The sequence below is a fragment of the Plecotus auritus genome (genome assembly GCF_963455305.1).
Source record: "Plecotus auritus genome assembly, chromosome: 1".
NCBI classification, from domain to species: Eukaryota; Metazoa; Chordata; class Mammalia; order Chiroptera; family Vespertilionidae; genus Plecotus; species Plecotus auritus.
Window position 1 is genome coordinate 169,343,476 of NC_137770.1, and position 19,844 is coordinate 169,363,319.

General features: G+C 38.2%; 1 protein-coding gene across 1 annotated transcript in view; it reads left to right on the forward strand.

The window, feature by feature from the left end:
* Positions 1 to 19,844, forward strand: part of COL25A1 (collagen type XXV alpha 1 chain) — a 513,960-nt gene that overhangs the window by 268,760 nt on the left and 225,356 nt on the right. The window contains exons 3-4 of the mRNA XM_080655171.1: positions 11,702 to 11,746; positions 14,100 to 14,257. Coding sequence (XP_080511297.1) covers positions 11,702 to 11,746; positions 14,100 to 14,257 — 203 coding nt within the window. The remainder of the gene's footprint in view (positions 1 to 11,701; positions 11,747 to 14,099; positions 14,258 to 19,844) is intronic.

The following is a 19,844-nucleotide window of genomic DNA, read 5'->3' on the forward strand; positions in this document are numbered from 1 at the left end:
ATTTTTATTACTTTAGTGACGTGTAACAACAGAATTGCTGAAACATTAGTTAGCATGTCTCTTGTGCTTTTAATTACCTGGTAAAGGGAGAAATACTTTTACAACTTCTTAATTGAACTCACTGCTTTTAAAATAACTACTGTTTATCTGCTAGTATTCTCTTGTGAGCATTTTAGAGCATGGCTATTGTAAAATTAAACCTATTATTTGTTATGATTAACTTTCTTTTATAAACTGACATTCTGTGGAGATTAAAAACAAAGAAATTTAAAACAAAAACACCCACATAAAAGATATTTAAAACAAATGAACCTGTGTTATGTATAGTGGAGGACATGTTGATTTAAGATATCTTGGGGCCTCGATGGTGTGGCTCAGCGGTTGAGCATTGACCCAGGAACCAAGAGGTTGCTGGTTTGATTCCCAGTCAGGGCACATGCCCAGGTTGCAAGCTCAATCCCCAGTAGGGTGCAGGCAGGAGGCAGCCGATCAATGATGTTTCGCTCTCATCAGTGTTTCTATCTCTCTTTCCCTCTCCTTTCCTCTCTCTCTTAAAAAAAAAAAAAACACACTAAAACAAAACCATATATTTAAAATATCTTGGAAAATAAATATATTGAATTAAAAAAAGTTATTTCTTTTAAAAACTAACCTGGTCTGAAATAATGTTGGCATGCTTCAAATAGCCCATAGGCGGTATTTCCTTTAAAGGTTCATCAAGTGATAAACTCTGTGCCAGTTGCTAGATAATGAACAAGAGAATTCCTACCCTCTACAGCTCACAGTTTAGTGGGAGACTATTACAGTTAGTAATAAGACATCTGCCTAAGTTGCCATGTTATAAGCATGAGTCAGGCTGCGGGTAAAATGAAGCAGTTTGGAACGTTTGTGCTGGTTGCGTCCAGTCTACGGAGTGTGAGTTCAAAAAGTACAGGCAGCATGCGAAGTTAAAGAGCACTGAGCTTGGACTCAGGAAGCTCATGTCTGCTGTGTGGAACTTCAGCAGGTTGTTCTCACCTAAACTTTACGTTTGCAGAAATGTGAATCGTTGATTTATAAACTTGTTTTTAGCCAACGAACTTTGACTGCAAATGGTTGCAATTCAGTATGACATATTGGAGCTGCTCTGATGGTCCAGTATGAAGCACAGTGTGAAAACCTCCTGAGTATGTTGTAGTACAGATAAGTTTTAGCTAATATTCTAATTCTACCAGTTATTGGCTATACTATGTAAGCTTTTTGCTTCTAATTGTGGAATGAAAAGCTTTGGTCTATATTGAAAGAATTTCAGGCATTTGGCAAGCAAGCAGGTGCGGGGAGTTTGGGGAAGGCTCTGAAATGAATCTGTGCCTACTTGTAAGGTTAATCCATAGGATCTGAAGGTAAACCTGGTGTAGTCTGCTGAAAGGAGCTGGAGGATGGGGAGGATGGTTCAGAAGGATGATCCATGTCTCCTCTGTGCCCAGACAGGTTCCCCCCACCCCAAAGCCATCTGCAGCTGTTGGAGACCTATTCTTGGGGCCATTGGGGTGGAGGTATTGTCCTGGGTTTGCTCACATTTCTCTTCTAGGACTCCCCACCTCAGCATGCATCTGACCACGGGGCTTTTCCATCTGCTTGCTGCTTCTGACTCTTTACCTCCCTGACCACAGCTCAGCCTCCTGATCTTTCCTCTGCCTTCAGAATTCTGGAAAGAGTATTTGCTTTTCGGAGTGTATACTCTGTTTGAAATATTTTATGGTATTTTCTCTGATGTCTTTAAAGAATCTCTGTGCCTCTGGAGTTGAAACTTACAAGTTTCAGCTTTTATTAGGATGTTTCAAATTGTTTAGAAGTCTTACTATTGTTATTGACAAAGATGACAGTAATATAGCATGAATAAGCTTGCAGTGAATAATAAAAATAAAGGAAATATTCCATTGAGATATGTATATTTAATGATCTTGATTTATCTGCATTGGTTTTTTTTGTTTGTTTGTTTTTTGACACATCTTTAAAGAATTACCATTATGGCTAATTATCCAGAGGCAGCAGCAGTGGTGGGGTGATAGGGGCGCGCCTTTCCCTGATAGACCTGGTCTCCTCCCACAGAGGGAGACCAGACTGTGGCTCAGGGAGCGGACATAAGCCATCAGTAGGACATCCCCTGAGGGCTCCCAGACTGTGAGAGGGGGCAGGCCAGGCTGAGGGACACCCCCACCCCAGTTCCCGGTTGCCTGGGGCCGGCCAAAGGAGGGAAGCCTAGGCCCCAGGTGTGGGGGCCAAAGCAGAGGCAGTTAGGGGTGATCAGGCAGGCAGAGGAGCAGTTATGGGCAATCAGGCTGGCAGGGGAGCAGTTAGGGGAAATCAGGCTGGCAGGGGAGCAGTTAGGGGCGATCATGGGTCCCGGGTGCCTGCGGCTGGCCCGGGGGGAAGCCGGCCAGGGTCCTGGGTGCCTGTGGCCAGCCAAAGGAGGGAAGCCTGGGTCCCAGGTGCTGGGGCTGAGGCAGAGGTGGTTAGGGGTGATCAGGCAGGCAGGCAGATGAGTGGTTAGGAGCCAGCAGTCCCAGATTGTGAGGGGGATATCCAATTGCTGGTTTAGGCCCGATCCCTGTATCCCGGATTGGAGAGGGTGCAGGCCGGGCTGAGGGATCCTCCCCCAGTGCACAAATTTCATGCACCGGGCCCCTCGTGTGTGTGTGTGTGTGTGTGTGTGTGTGTGTGTGTGTGTATGGCACTTTACAATTTTCATCCTCACAATAATCATATAAATTTGTAGAGTCAGTACTATTTACCAGATCTTTTAGCAGACTAAAATCAAAGAAGTGAATTGGAAGTTTGCTCAATTTACACAGTGAAAACCTTTTAACCCTTTGCTCCATATTTTTTTCATTATACTAAATTGCCTTTTTGAATATTACTATTGGAAGGTTATGTTAATCTCTCACACTTTTATTCATATACATATACAGCATTTCTTATTGAATACTCAAATATATTTTGATCACTTAATGACCAAATATAAAATACATAAGTAAAACAAAAGAGGGGGCTAATATTTATTGAGGTCCTCATTTATGCTTTTACATGCATTTATTACCTTCTTTCATGGAAATTCAGTGAGGAATTAATTCCCTAATGACCATTTGTGTAATGTGATGGCTACATTTCTCCTTGTTCTCAGGTTTTTATGACAACATACCTAAGTATAATGGCCTAAGTTAGAGCCTTCCCTTTGTTTCTTTTACTTAAAACCTCTTTACTGAAATATGATTGATTTGTAAAAAACTGTATATATTTAATGTTTATAGCTGGATGAGCTTAGGGTAAGTTTAGGGTATCTTTGAAACCATCACCATCACCAAAGCCATGGACATATTCATCATCTTCCAAAGTTTCCTCCTGTCATTGGTATTATTTTTATTGATAACGCTTAACATAAGATCTACCACTTCAAAAATTTTAAGTATATAGCAAAGTGTCATTAGCTATAGGTACTATACTGTGTGGTAGATACCCAGAATTTATCTGTCTTGTATAACTAAAACTTTGTACCCTTAGATCATCACCTCTCCCTTTCTCCCCTTGCTCCTAGCTCCTGGTGTGACCATTCTACTCTCTGCTTCTATGAGTTTGACTATTTTTGATTCCACATAAAATAAGATCATTACAGTGTTTGTCTTTCTGCATTTGGCTTATTTCACTTAACATAAAGTCCTCCAGGTCCATCCATATTGTTGCAAATGACAGAAATTCCTTCTTTGCAAAGGCTAAGTACCCAGAAAGGTTATGTTTAAGTTTAGCTTGAAATTACTAGTAGGAGTGGAGAAGAGTGAACAGATCCAAGTAACAGGAGTAGAATTGACAAGTAATTTTTCTGATAAATCAAGATAAGGTTATTCCAGATACTTTCAATAACCACTCCTCCCCATGTCACCCCCACCCCCCTGTCCGCCAAGACCAGAGGAAGGCCCATATATAGGCATATGTTTACTTCTAGGCACCTGTCTAACCTAAGAATAGCCTTATCACAGGTAGGTACATCATTAGGGAAGAGTAGAGTGCTCCAGCAATATTTGTTGTGGGCCAAAGGTACTGACTTGGCTTATGACACCTTGCTATGATGTGATTTAATGATCTTGATTTATCTGCATTTTTTTGTTTGTTTGTTTTTTGACACATCTTTAAAGAATTACCGTTATGGCTAATTATCTCAGGCTGACAGTTTGCATCATCTTTCAAGCAAAATCTCTTTCTGAAGCAAGAATGGTACTGCTTATCATGAAATTTCCTATCATGAAGAGCACTCTGGTTTTATAGCCTTCCTCTATTTTCTATAATTCATTCTTTATTTCGTGCAATCTCTGCTTATAAGTCTTCACTTCCTTGTTGCTGATAGCTTCTGCTTTTTCTCTTCCCATTCATGTTCTTGAATCAATTTCTTTTGCAGAGTCATGTCTTTCCGCTGATAGAATTCCCTGACAATTTCTGCTGCAAGGATCTGGCTAAATTCAGTAAATAAAAGTCTAGGTTCCAGCTTCTATATTTGTTCTTACTGTTCATGTTTGGCTGATACTTCATCACTCAGTTTGGAATGGAAATGGCTGCTCTCTTTTTCAACTATTGTTAACATAAACTTTGGGAAACAGCAATCATTTGTCTTATCTGATTTTTCATCTTCTCACTCTGGTGTTCTGTCAGCTGTCCATTGTCAAATTTATCCTAGCTGTATCATTTGTATTATTTTTACCCTTAAATTCAGAAGCAATATGAGATTATCTCATTTGCACAGCAGACTACTTCCAAACTTCCATTTATTTTATTTTTTTTACCTTTATTCTTGATAATATTCCCCCATTGTCCCCTCCACCCATTTTCCATCCCACCCCAGGCCTTCACCACTCTATTGTCTGTGTCCATGGGTAATGCATATATGCATATAAAATCTTTGATTAATCTCTTCCTGGCCTCCCTTCCCTTCCCTCTGAAATTCATCAGTCTGTTCCATGTGTCCAGGCCTCTGGCTCTATTTTATTCATCAGTTTATTTTGTTCATTAGATTCCTTGTTCATATATTTTGATTTTTAGATTCAATTATTGATAGTTATGCATTTATTGCCATTTTATTGTTCATATTTTTATCTTTTCTTTCTTCTTTTTCTTCTTAAAGAAGACCCTTCAACATTTCATGTAATACTGGTTTGATGGTAATGAACTCTTTTAGTTTTTTCTTGTCTGGGAAGCTCTTTATCTGACCTTCAATTCTAAATGATAACTTTGCTGGGTAGAGTAATCGTAGTTGTAGGTTCTTGCTTTTCATCACTTAGAATATTTCTTGCCACTCCCTTCTGGCCTGCAAAGTTTCTGTTGATAAATTAGCTGACAGTCGTATGGGTGCTCCCTTGTAAATAGTAACTAACTGCTTTTCTCATGCCGCTTTTAAGATTCTCTCTTTGTCTTTTGCTCTTGGCATTTTAATTATGTTGTGTCTTTGTGTGGGCCTCTTGGGTTCATCTTGTTTGGGACTCTGTGCTTCCTGGACTTGTAAGTCTATTTCTTTCACCACGTAGGGGAAGTTTTCTGTTATTATTTCTTCAAATAGGTTTTTAATATATTGCACTCTCTCTTCTTCCAGCACCCCATGATGTGAATGTTAGTATGCTTGAAGTTGTCCCAGAGGCTCCTCACACTGTCTTCATATTTTTGGATTCTTTTTTCTTTTTGCTGTGTTTTCTTTTTGCTTTTTTATATTCCAAATTCTTGATTTGATCCTTGGCATCCTCTACTGTTGAACCCCTGAAAGTTATTCTTTATTTCAGTTAGTGTATGCTTCATGTTTTGAACTCCATATCTGATAGCTTTCTTGCTTCCATTTCATTTAGATCTTTTTCTGGAGATTTCTCCTGTTCTTTTATTTGTGACATGTTTCTTTGTCTCCGCATTTTGGCTGCTTCTCTGTGTTTGTTTCTATGTATTAGGTAGATTTTCTATGTCTCACAGATTTGGTAGAGTCACCTTGTATAGTAGGTGTCCTGGAGGGCTTAGTGGCTCAGCCTGCCCAGTCACCTGAGCTGGGCACTCCAAGTGCACCCCTGTGAGAGCTGAGTGCACAGTCCTATTATAATTGAGCCTTGATTTATGTTGGTATCACTGAGAGGGAATGATCCCCAGGCCAATCTGTTGTGAGGATCAGCTGTGTCTATAGCTAAAGAGCTGAGGTACCAGAAACACTCCTATGTAGTAGGACTTTCTTCAGGTGACTTTAGTGCTCACCAAGTCCTCTCCTTGAATGTGTCACTCTTGGAGGCGGTAGTGTTGTAATTTGGTGTAGTTGAAGTTGACCACCAGGTGCACTGGCTCTGGGGCCTCGTGGGAGGTGCAAAGTCAGCCTCTGCCTGTCCTCTGCCCAGGGCCACCCAAGCATGACCTAAAAAGCAATCAGTGGGTGCAGATGGCTGCTACTTGTGTTGAGCTTGGAGGTGCTCAGGAGAGGCCAAGCTGTGAACCATGGTGGGCCTGGGGTCACTTATTGAGAGGTATGAGGCACACTGATGCCAACTACTGCTTGTTTGAGAGTTTTTAGGGAAGTCCAAAGCAAGAGGCAGGAGAGGCCAGTTGTATGGCAAAGACTTGGATGAGCCTGCAAATAGGAAAGGGTGGGGGTCTCAGGGAATCATCGGGGTGGGGTGAAAAGTCTGAGCTAGGTTGATGGATATTCAGATATGGCGCAGCCTGTCAGTTGCGGCAGGAAGGCTCAGCAAAGGGACACTGGCCTCTGCCAGCACTCTCTCTGGGAGAAAGCTGCCCCTCCAGCTCTTGCCCTGATGCCAGACAATTTAGTTCCTCCCTGAATGTTACAGGTTCCTTTCAAGCTGCTGCCCCAGTGCTGGAGCTCAAAGGGCGTGAATCCAAGTAAGTCTGTGCATGGGCCCTTCAAGAGGAACTGCCTGGCAATCCCACAACCACACTCCCCACTGGTTTTTATAGGCAGAAGTTGTGGAGACTTTTCTTCCCAACACTGGAACCCTGGGCTGGGGGCCTGGTGTAAGCCAGGGATCCCTCAGTCTTCAGGGAAATCTCCACAGCTGAGATATCCCTCCTGATTTTAAACTGCCACATGTGGGTGTGGGACCAGCCAGTTCTGCATCTCCACCCTTCCTACCAATCTCGATGTGCTTCTTCTTTAATTCCCTAGTTGTAGGACTTCCATTCAGCTAGATTTCAGGTGATTTTGAATGATGGTTCTGTATTTTAGTTGTAAATTTTGATGTGATTGTGGGAGGCAATGAGTACTAAATTTACCTATGCCACCATCTTGACCGGAAGCCTAAGCCATTTGCTTTCTATTCTTTTGTAAGCAAAATCTTTATATCTTACTGAAAGTTTTGTGTAATTTATTATTTCCTTAAGCTCAATAGAATGCTTACTCCAATCCTGTTTCTTATAGTAATTATATAGCATGCTCTCCTCAAATCTAGTATTTTCTTTGTAAATCCAATACAGTTTATTTTCCCATCTTCTCATAACTTAGTTTAGCTTCATGTTTTCCTCTCAGATATTATGAAATTATTTGTAAAACTTTGTTTAATAGATATGTCTTGCCAAATACCTTTTACTTTCCTTAGATTCTATATTTTTTCAGTTCTCAATATAATAAGCAGGTTTCCCACAATATTTGATTAATTTATCTAAGCCTTCTAATTGGATATTTGAGGCAGACATGGTCAGAAATATTCTTTGTTTTTGATTTCTTTAAAAAATCATTACTTCTTTAATAATTTTTATAAGCTGATTTCTTTTAAATACCATTTTTAAAAGTTTATTTCAAGCTATTTTTAAATATTTGTGCAAACTATTATTTTTACTTAATAAATTCTACTATTGAAAAGGAATGTTTTTCCAGGGGAACATGACAAATTAATTCCAATAGACATATGATTATAGTCTCTAAGACTTGTCAGGGGCTCCTTGGCATCTTGTTATAAGTGAGATAGCAGTCAGTCTAAGTATTTCCCATTGTAATTTTCCCTCTGGTAGTTCTTATCATTTTATCTTTATCCTTCAATAAAGTTTCTCCTTCCATGTGCTTAATTGTGATTTATTTTGACTTGCCACTTAGAGTATAAATTCAATCTTAGGACTCCTATATTCAATACTGGAAAATTCTCATCTATTATCTCTTTTATAAAAAGGCTTCTCTATCATTTTTTCTGGATCCTTGTATTGACATAAGTAAAATTTTGTTTCTTAATGTAGATAGATACATAGATAGCATCTTAGTTCATTTGGGCTGCTATAAAAAATACTGGGTGGCTTACAAACAACAGAAATTTACTTCTTTCTGTCCTGGAGGCTGGGAAGTCTAAGATTAAGGAGCCATCATGGTTGCCTTTTGCTGAGTGTCCTCTTCCTGGTTCATAACTGGCACCTTCTTGCTGTGTCTTCACATAGTGGAAGGGACTAGGACTCTCAATGGGGTCTCTTAGAAGGCACTATTATGAGAGCTCCAGCCTCATGGCTTAAGTAGTTCCTGAAAGTCCCACCTCCTAATACCATCATCTTTGGAGGATAGAATTTTTAAAAATATATATTTTTATTGATTTCAGAGAGAGGGAGAGAGAAACATGAATGATGAGAGAGACTCATTGATCAGCTGCCTCCTGCACACCCACTACTGGAAGCTCATAACCCTGCATGTGCCCTGACCAGAAATCAAACCATGACCTCCTGGTTCATGGGTCAACGCTCAACCACTGAGCCACACCAGCCACACTGGGGGGTAGAAGTTCAGCATGAGAATTTTGGAGGTGCACAAAATTCTGCATCTTTCACATCGGTTCTTTCTTCAACCATATCCAGGCTAGCACTTAATTGTTTTATCTTTTAAAAAAATTATGATGACTGTATTTTTTCATTTTCAAGATTTCTAAAGGGTTCTTTTTCAAATCTCCTTGTTCTCTGCCCCCCTTGTTTACATTTAAAATTCTGTCCTTTAATGGATGTTACTTCTTCATTTAGCTCTTAAAACTTAACAGACCAACCTTTGTCTGATGTTTTCTTAAAATAATTAAGGAATTCATGATCTTATTATTGAATGCTGTCTTTCTTAGCATTACATTTCTTCATACATTTTTGGAATTTGGGTTTCTATATTCATTATGAATAGAAAAAGTATTTTATTATTATTATTATTTTTTTTTGTGTGTGTGTGTGTGTGTGTAGTTTTCTCTGTGCCTGCCTTTCTTTTCCATGTGTTTACCTTTTCTTAATCTAAAAATGTTATGTTTGTCTTTACTTGACTTCCCACCCTTCTAGATCAGACTTATCTTAAAATGTCAGGTTAAGACTCCTGTCCCAGATTTATGTTGGGGATATCATAGAATTAGACATCAAATCAGCAGATGTTGCCCAACCTGAGTGGCTAACTGGTTGTGTGTAGATCTATGAACCAGGAGGTCATGGTTCGATTTCCTGTCAGGGCACATGCCCTGGTTGCGAGCTCGATCCCCAGCATGGGGCATGTAGGAGGCAGCCAATCAAGGATTCTCTCTATCTCTCTCTCCCTCTCCCTTCCTCTCTGAAATCAATTTTTTTTTTTAAAAAAAAATCACCTTTCCTGATTGAGAGATTATGCTTGTATTCCCCAACCTTTAAGTCAGACACCTAGGTTTTTTTCAGCATCTCTTCCGCATGCCTCTGGCTTTTAAGAAATGAACCTGGCTCTGGTTGGAGAACTTTGAGTCATGGCCCCATTCCTACTTGTAGAACTGGAACCCAGCTGGCTCATGGTTTTATCTCTATTCTCCATTTTGCATTTCTGGTCCATTTCTTGCCTGTAGGCATGTCCATTTCTTTATGAATATAAATACTTCTAAAATGTTTTTTTCTTTCTATAATTGACCATATATGTGGAGTAGAAGAAACAAATCAGAGTATAAACTCATTGTGCCATCTTTACAACATGCTACTAATGACTTTTTCATGTATATATTTTAATCTTTTCAACTTTTTATGCCTCTTCAGGTAAGATACACATCTTATTCATCACCTATAATCCCTACTATGCAAATCACAGACATCATAAGTATATCGTAGTTTCTAAAACTGTCTTAGTTTAATTGATTTTGTAATAGAAAAAAATCTGAATTTTAATTGTAGGATATTTTACATATCAGAATATGTCAATACAGGGGTGGGCAAAAGTAGGTTTACAGTTGTATGTGAAACACAGTAATAAAGCTATCGTAATAATTATAGTATTTTTCCATATGAACAACTGTAAACCTACTTTTGCCCACCCCAGTATATCTCTGTATATGTGCATTTGAATGTGTTATAAATGTATATTTTCCATACCTACTAGGGTCCCACTGGGTTTATTTACCTGTTTACATGCCACTCATGCTCTCAATCTGGCCCCAAATATCCCAAATATGATTAAAATATCTTTTTTATTTCAGAATATAGAAAGAAATCTGAAATTTCTTATGAAAATTTTGGGCTCTGCTATAAAGCTGTTTCTCCTAATAATTTCAATTGATTTTATTGCTTGATTGTTTTTAACCTCTTACAAAACCCAGATGGCTGGACTTACTCTGTGTACAGGCTTGAGAGGAAACTAACTGGCCCACCAATGTTTTTATTTCTCATGATAGTGTTTCCATGTGGAAGTCGGTAGCTCAGGATCACAGTCGGAGTCAGCTGGATGCTGAGGCTGTGCTGCTTGTGTCTTGAACTTTGTGGAATTTGGAAGTCATCAGTCCAACTTAGCAGCTCATTCTTTAAAACCAGGAAGTTCTGTATTTTCCTTGGCCTCTTTCTTCCAGCAAATATTACAAGACCTCAATTCTCATTGTGGGCTAATTATTCTCTTCTATTTGCTGGAACCATAATTTAATGGGAGCTATTCCTACACAAGGAAATGAGGGGAGAAATTATATAATTGAGAATAATGGTTTGAAAGCCATGAATGTCTAGAATCTTGTGCTAAGTCTGATACATACTAGCTTGGTGGTCTTCATAGGCAACTCACTGAAAAAGAAAAGTTTTTTTCTCCACTTTTACAATGGTGACATCATAAAGACTAAGTATTTATTGAATGACAGTGGGAGCTAGCCCTTAGTTAATTGAGACCCATAGTTACTAACTAAACACTTTCCAATTAAAAGGGTTGTAATTTTAACTCAGCTGGTTCTCAATCAGAGAAATTCCAATATATGATAATTCACATGTAATAAAATAGGAATATGTGTAAGGTTATTTTTATTACTAATATATGCATTTAACTAACTTCCAACTAAATATTTTTTAAGAGAATCATAATGGGACTTACTGAAGAGAAACCAATTATTTATTTATACTTAGTACTTTTAATTATTTATACCAACACCCTCAGAAAATAAATTTTTCTAAGAAATATGAAACTCAATAACACCAATTTGCTTAGAAAAGTCTTTCTTTACTGATGACATCTGGGCAGGACGAACAAAAATTCTGTGTCTTTAGTGTTTCTAAGCAATACTGGATGGTGAAAGGAATAGTGCAACATTTATAGGTAAATGAAGCTGAAGAGCTATGTTGAAATACCAAAGACAGTGCTGTCCTCTATAAATATCTGGTCTATTTCTTGGCATTCTTAAAAACAGTGATAAAATATATAGAAATTATTTATTAGCCATTTCTGAACCAAAACTTAAAAACATATGTATTTTTTGTATTTCAGGCCCTCCAGGGAAACGAGGTAAGAGGGGCCGAAGAGGAGAATCTGGTAAGTTGCTTTTTCAGCTGCTTAGGTTCCACTTAGATTACTGAATGTGTTCCTTCTAATTAATTATTGTAAGTTTGTGTGTGTGTGTGTGTGTGTGTGTGTGTGTGTGTGTGTGTGTCTTTAAATCTCTACTAGACCTAGAATATATTTTTATTTTCTTATTGCCATCAAAGGAAAAGTTTGCCAAATATTATTACTAACCACTGGCACTCAATTTTGTATTCTTTATTGCATCAAGTCCATCCTTTCAGTGTATCATGAGGGTTTCTTAGCTGCACACAGTGTGGCAACATCACCCATGCTTCCATTTTCATAGGTGGTCGGTCCACACATACAGGTTCTCTGTGAAAACATCTGCCTTGGGACACCAGGGCACATGTCTAGGAATGCTTTATTATTATTTTGTCCAACTGGTACAATTTTGTCATGCATTTACTCCCATTCATTTCTTAATCTGAGAATTTTTATTCCTCTTGTATAACCATAGAATTTTATTGATGACAGGAGTCTTAGCAATCAATCCAGCATTTTCATTTTGTATTTGAGGAAATGGAGGTCCACAGTAGTCAGGTGATTTGGCCAAGGCCATACAGTTTTTATGAGCAGAACTTGAAACACAACCAATTGTTTTAATGCCACTTCAGTGAGTTTTTGCTTTCAGGCCAAATCCCTATATGCAAAATGAAACAGAAGAGTGAAATAAAAACTATTTTTTTTTTGAAACCAAGATATCCAAGTGAGTTCACTTACTATTTTTCTTGTATATAAAGACTAAGACTCCAAAAATGTAAATGACCATGTGAGGCCATTGGTTCTTACTTGCAAGATAAGAGGAAGGCGATTTAAGTTTTGATTCTGGTGTGTGATAAGAAATGTTATTCGCAATAAGTAATTTTCAGTATTAAAAACAATCAATTACTAAGGGTTCAAACAGTAGAAATACTAACCTATCAAAAAGAGCAGAGTGCAGATTGATGTTATTTTGACTCCTTTCTTCTTCCTTTTGGAAAAAATGTTGTCAAAGTAAAAAGGGTTTATGAAAATTCAAGAATTTGGATAGTGTAGCTGCTTAATTACTTTAAGAGTATTCTCAAAAGTTTTCTTTAAACCTCACTAAGTCTAAATGATTGGTAATTTGAATAGGTATTCCCTATGAAAAGTGCAGTTTCATAAAAGAGGATGCTTTATACTTTTGCTTTGAGAAAAAAGAAATGATAAAACATTGGTGGAGTCAAATAGTCACTGAATTGATCTTTGTGTCAAGAGAAATAGGATTGAGGGGAGGAAAGTGAAAACTTTGTGTTTAGGCAGAGTTTTATGGAAAATGTAAAAGTTAATTCCCAACTTTCTGGCTACTTAGAACTGGTGTTTTAATTGAACCTATGGTGTGTGAACTGTTGAAATTATCTTAGAATTTGCTGGTGTTTTGATGAGAAAACATAGTTTTAAAGGAACACATAAACATCAAAGCTTATTCTTTCATGTATTGACAATACTATTGAATGAAAAATATTCTTAGAACAAATAATGAGTACATTTGTAATTTAGCCATTTTACCAAACTCAAGAAAGTTTACATATCAGTTCTCTATAATTGGCCTATTATAAATGACCAAAGATCCTCATGATTCATATTTTATCTAAATTTTTAGGTATATAAATTAGATACACTTTGCTTAAAATATATAAATGTCTCAGTAATTCATAAACAGGCCTCAGGGAATTTGAACATTCCTTGAAATTTTATGATAAGTTTTGTATGCACATAGATATAAATGTAGTTTGCTGATATGGTGTCAAAGGGTTATGTTCTTAAAAAAGATTAAGAATCACTGACTTATTTGTCCCTTGTATTGTGCTAATGATTATGATGATGCTTTAATCTTTTTATTTAATCTTAATATTTTGCATATTCACTAATTTGTCTCTCTTTTTTTCTTTCTTACCACCCCTCCCCCCACCATATAGGTCTTCCTGTAAGTATCTTTGCTGCATTTTGGCTCTTCTACTTTAATCAGGATCACGTATGTTAAAACCTGGTTAAAACCTCAAAATATCGTCTATATTTCAATTAGGAAAATGTTACTGACTGGTTAAGAGTACTTAACTTTGGGAAGTTATTTTTGAAGTACACTGTTTTGTGATCGTGTGATACGTTGGAGTGAAATATGTGTCAGCTAGAAAAACTTTTAATCTTAATGCCATCATAAACAATGGCTCTCTTGGGACTGTTGAAATAACTTATGAAGTTCCTGATAGTAAATGCTTTTCCTGGAATTTGGAGTTTTTCAGCAAGCAAATCTCCAAGCTCTTTCACACTTCTTTTTTTCATCTGTTGAAACTTGTGTCTGAAGTATTTGCATTTGCCAGTCCACCAAATGTAGATGGCAACATGATCGCGGAAATGATACCCCCCGTGGGCTTGGTCCAGTGCTCCCCCTTAGGCATCACTCCTTTTGAAGTCCGCTGGACTTTTGCCTGCGCGGAAAGCATGATATGGAGCCCTTGGAGAGTTGCACTTTCTTTTTTCTTTCCTTGAGTAGGTCATAGCGCCAGCATTCCAGTCTGCTTTGCACCCACAGGAACAGATTATCTTGTCAGCTTTGAGCTAGATGTGTTTTTGAGTAATATCCTGGATATCTGCTGTCTGACCTCAGTGTTTGTACTGTGCGCTGGTCGTTTACGGTAGCGATGATCATTGGCCTCCAGCTATTTTCTCATCCCCAAACAGCCACTTTGCTCCAGGGTTCACAGACTCCACATTGGCAACCTATCTAACAGGCCAGCATGGTCCGGGAGAGGGGCTTAGCATATACTCGTTTACTTTATTCAGAGGAAGCATTGGCTTCCAAATATCTTTCGCAGTCTTCCTGCCACATTCAAGGATGGAACATAAATCATGTTGGAAATAACTGTGCTTCTGTAACTGACTTTCGGTTCTTGCTTAATGCTAGGCAGATGGCATGCCCCAGGCCTAGGAGCTTGATTCTTTGGCTTCTTATTTAAGCCTCTGTCTTTAAAACTAGAAACAAACCACTACTACCCAGAGGAAACTGTGGAGATTACAGCCAGAATAGAGTGTTCAAGGCTTCTTTTTTGCGGATGTAAGTATTAGGCAGGCCAAGAGGTAGTTAAAGCTCGTTTCTGCCTTATGATGATTTTCAGGATTCTACTATTTCCTCTTTGGCCCTTCACAATTTTAGCAGACACGTAGTTCTTGCTTTCTTGGGGCTATCTATTAGTCCAGGTTCTTTATCTACAGATTTCAATTTTTCTTCCTTTTATTATATAAAAAACTGATAAATAATACATTTTAACCCTCTAGTACAGTGGTTCTCAACATTTCTAATGCCGAGACCCTTTAATACAGTTCCTCATGTTGTGGTGACCCCCAACCATAAAATTATTTTCATTGCTACTTCATAACTGTAATTTTGCTACTGTTATGAATCGTAATGTAAATATCTGTGTCTTCCGATGGTCTTAGGTGACCCTGCTAGCAGTTCTCAACCTGTGGATTCCCACAGGTTGAGAACCACTGCTGTAGAGCCTAAGATCATCGGAAAACACAGATATTTACATTACGATTCATAACAGTAGCAAAATTACAGTTATGAAGTAGCAATGAAAATAATTTTATGGTTGGGGGTCACCACAACATGAGGAACTGTATTAAAGGGTCTCGGCATTAGAAAGGTTGAGAACCACTGCTCTAGTAGATGGCAGGCCATATTCTAGGCATTTAATGATTTCATTTTGTTTTACAACCACCCTTGGATGTTGCCATTCCCGTTGTTTAGTGAGGAAATTGAGGATCAAAACTGCACAGCCACAGAGGGTTTGCAAAACTGCAATTCAACAAGATATGTCTAATTTGAAATGCTTTGTGCTTACCACATTATCCTGAGTACTTACGAATTGTACTAACAGGAATTGTTGGTACATAGGTTTGGCAGGGCATGGGTCAAATAATAATCCTTGATATAAATAATCTATAGTAATAAAAGCATAATATGCTAATTAGACTGGATAGCCGAATGTCCTTCTGGAAATCATTCCAGACAAAGCTGTGGCAGCTGCGAGGGCGCGGCAGCTGCAAGAGCTGAGGGCGGGCATGGAGGCTGCGAGGGCCGAGTGGGGTGATGGGGGCAGCGCCTTCCCCTTATTGATCTGGTTGCCTCCTGCAGAGGGAGGGAAGACTACAGCATAGGCCTCCTCCCTGCAGGCATACCCTGAGGGCTCCCGGACTGTGAGAGGGCACAGGCTGGGCTGAGGGACACCCCCCACAGTGCACAAATTTTTGTGCACCAGGCCTCTAGTTATACAAATAAAAGCATAACCAAAAAATGTAAAAAGCTAATCTATAGACAAACATTAATACTTCCCCATCTCAACTGCATTTTAAAGAAGTTCTATTGTGTTTAGCAAATTGAAGCAAATACAAGAAATAAGGTATAATCATAAGTTTTCATATTTACTAAAAGATAATTCAGGTTGCTCACATTTACAAAATGAAAAACCATTGATAGTGGAAAAGGGGAAAACCAATATAAATCAATATATATTGATTATGCTATCTTTACTAATACATTGGAGTCTTGCTATAGCACTTGGGACCCCATATCATGTGGGTCCTTATGGATAAAATATTTTGTAATGAAACCCTCTTGAGCCTCTAATTCCTAAACCTCCCATGTATGATTTTCATGAAATATTTGTTTTTCATCAAATTTTGCTTTATACTATGTAAATGGCTTTATAAAATATTTCCATTATGTTTCTTGCATCTGAATAAAAGTTAATGAACAGTGGCATTATTATGATTAAATAGATCAATTAATTTTATGTGTATTTAGATGCAAATCCAATTACTGACAGTTGTAACTTGCCCTGACCATAACCCTCCTATTTTTAGCATTATTTAATTTTATATCTGTTTTTCTTTCCATGTCTTCATAAACTGAAATTTGAAAGTTTCTATAATTTTATTTTTAGATAATTTTATTTTCCTAGTTTTGTGTTTTAAAAAGTTATTTAGCTATCTCCACAAATATGAAATTGGATAGAATATCAACACTTATGCTGCCATTATTTTAATGGCAATTGTCCATGCATCCATTCTGTAGATTAAATGGAAAGCCCAAAGGTAGTCTGAGAAGTCAAATAGTTACTTCTGATGAGCTATCCTTGGCACAGAACATGAGTCAAGCAAATCCCTCCCACTTCCTTCTAGCCATGAGCTTAGGTGGTCTTGTGACCTGTACTGAAATATAACTTGATTGTTCTGATGTGCATTTTCTTGTCATTCACTTTCAGTAGTGCTCAATAGTGCAAAAGGGCACTCTAATGTTTGTTAATAAACAAATGCATGGTAGATTAGTTGGCCTGAGTAACAATGGCAGATTTCTTTTCTCTCTGAGAGCCATTATTTTTCATTGCCCTCCTAAACTAATACTCTCAAGTGAAATTACACACAATAATAATAACAACAACAAAACCCCACCTTGATTATAAAATTTAATTTAGGAGTAGTACATTTACATCTTCACTGATAAAGTTTGGAAAATTTGGCTATATCACACAAAAGCATTTCTTTTGTCAGTTTTTTTTTTTAATCTTGCATATTGGTATCATTTATAATTTAAAAGTTGAAATACAACTTCAGTTATAACCCACAAATCAATTGACTCTTTATAAGCTGTTCAGTATATTATTTAGCCTTACCCATTTTAACAAAAAGATATGATGTTATTGTTGGTAGCATAAACCCTCTGAGGTGAATATGATGTTGTAAATGGTTGCAAAGGAGCAATTTTATCATTATGTAACTAGAGGCCCAATGCACGAAATTCATGCAAGAGTAGGCCTTTGCAACCCTGGCTGCCTCAGCTGTCCCTTGCAGCCCTGGCTGCCTCGACTGGCCCTTGTAGCCCCACTTCGTCTGGAAGGTCGTCCAGACAGTCGTTCCGCTGTTTGGCTGTTTGGTCAATTTGCATATTATGCTTTTATTATTATAGACTTACTAGAGGCCCGTTGCACGAAGAGATTCGTGCAATAGGCCTTCCTTTCCCTGGCTGCCGGCACTGGTTTTCCTCCGGCACCCGGGACCAGGCCTTCCCTCTGGCCACTGCCTTCAGTCTTTGCTCCGGATGGAGCACCGCTCCTGTAGCTCCCTCCGCCCCCCGCCTTCCGCCCCTGGCCCTCCCCCTCATAGCAGGCATCCCACCCTGCCTGGCCACTCCGTGCCTGCATGCGTGCTGCCCAGAGGCCCAGAGTGGCTGGGGGCGGGGCTGCTGCCATCTTTGTTAGGTTACTTTGCATACTCAGTCCTGATTGGCTGGTGGGCATAGCGAATTGACAGTCACTTTGCATGTTTCTCTTTTATTAGTGTAGATGTTTCTATCAGTTACTTTTTCCTGTTTTCTTTCTCATAAAGGTAACATGTATTAAAACATTTTTCTAAAGGAACTTATGCAAGTGCTTTGAGCACCTAGCTCAGATATCACAAATGTATTTGCTGAAATGATTTGCCCAACCATTGTGTTACCTGATTCCAAAGGGCATGAAATGGTACCCCTCTATTTTGGATAAAATAGACTCATGTTTCAATAAGAAGCAAAGAACATGATTAAATTTACAAAATGACTCCTGTGTTTTCAAATGTAGCAAAATTTTCACTAGTTTTGACCTTTTTTAGAGTCAATGGGGTAGAAAGATTTTCTGTCCTTCTGTCCAAAAAGGAGCCATTCTAATATTCACAGGTAACAGAATCAAACAAGTCCTGTACCTGTAGCCAGAAGGGTCAGGAGACCTGTTTTAAGTGGCTTTTTTATTTGTATCAGTTTATCAAGCCCTGTAATTGTGCTTGATTGACAGAGATACGATGTTATTGTTGGTAGCATAAACCTCTGAGGTGAATACAACACTGTTGTGCAGCCTGTTCTGCTCCATCCAGCTTCAACAATTGCCAACTGGATTGGAAGCCCAGAATCTTATTGACAGATGAATGAAGTGTACTTAGCCAAGTTAAACTTAACAATGCTATTTCTGCCAATGTGGTAGATGAATTAGGAAAAGAAATCCCTGTGGAACTTTTACAAGAGAAACTCTGCTATCTTTACTTCATACTGAAAAAACAATATGACTTTTAAGTCAATGGTAAATATTTTCCAGGTATACTAATAACTACAATTTATGGAAATTACTTACCACATGTCACTTTACACACCAATTTTCATACCAGCTCAGTGATTGTACCCATTTTGCACAGAAGAAAACTGAGGGTTGGGTATGTTAAGCAATTTGCCCATGGGCTCACATTTAGCAGGTGGAAGACCCGAATCTGAACCCAGACCTATTTCTCTTCAAAGCTCATCTCCACCTAGATTTCAACAAGATTTTTTTTTAGGCACATAAGATTTAAGTGCTATCACTTTCTTTACAGGTATCTTTTTTGTACCTTATCCTACCATCTATGGTTCATTTTAAGCTTTTCTTAGTTGTCGGTAGATCTTACATCTTGTATGTGCTCTTTCGTACTGCCAGTTACTCGAGATAAACATATCAATCATCTAATTCTCATGTAATGAAGTAAACGGTGTGGAGGTGTGAGCTTTGGCTCTTCAGTCAAGAAAACAGAATATAGCCCAGCTGATGTAGCTCAGTGATTGATCATTGACCTATGAACCAAGAGGTCACAGTTCAATTCCTGGTCAGGGCACATGGCCCGTTTTTAGGCTTGATACCCAGTAGGGGGCGTGCAGGAGGCAACCAATCAATGATTCTCTCTCTTCTTGATCTTTCTATCTCTCTCCCTCTTCTTTCCTCTCTGAAATAAATAAACATGTATTTTTCAAAAAAGAAATTATCATACACTCAAAAAATAAAACAGAATTTAAAATTACCATGGAGTTTTTCAGCCAATTTTCCTTTAGTTGCTTCAATTATTAAAATATTTTAATTTCTATTTAGGCTCAAAAATGTGCTTTTGAATGTGTGGTAACTGTTAACTTTTCTTAATAATGGGGTATTATTGTTGATGGAGTGAGCAATTTTGTAGTAAGCAATTTTGCTACAAAATACCAGGATGGCTAGATAAA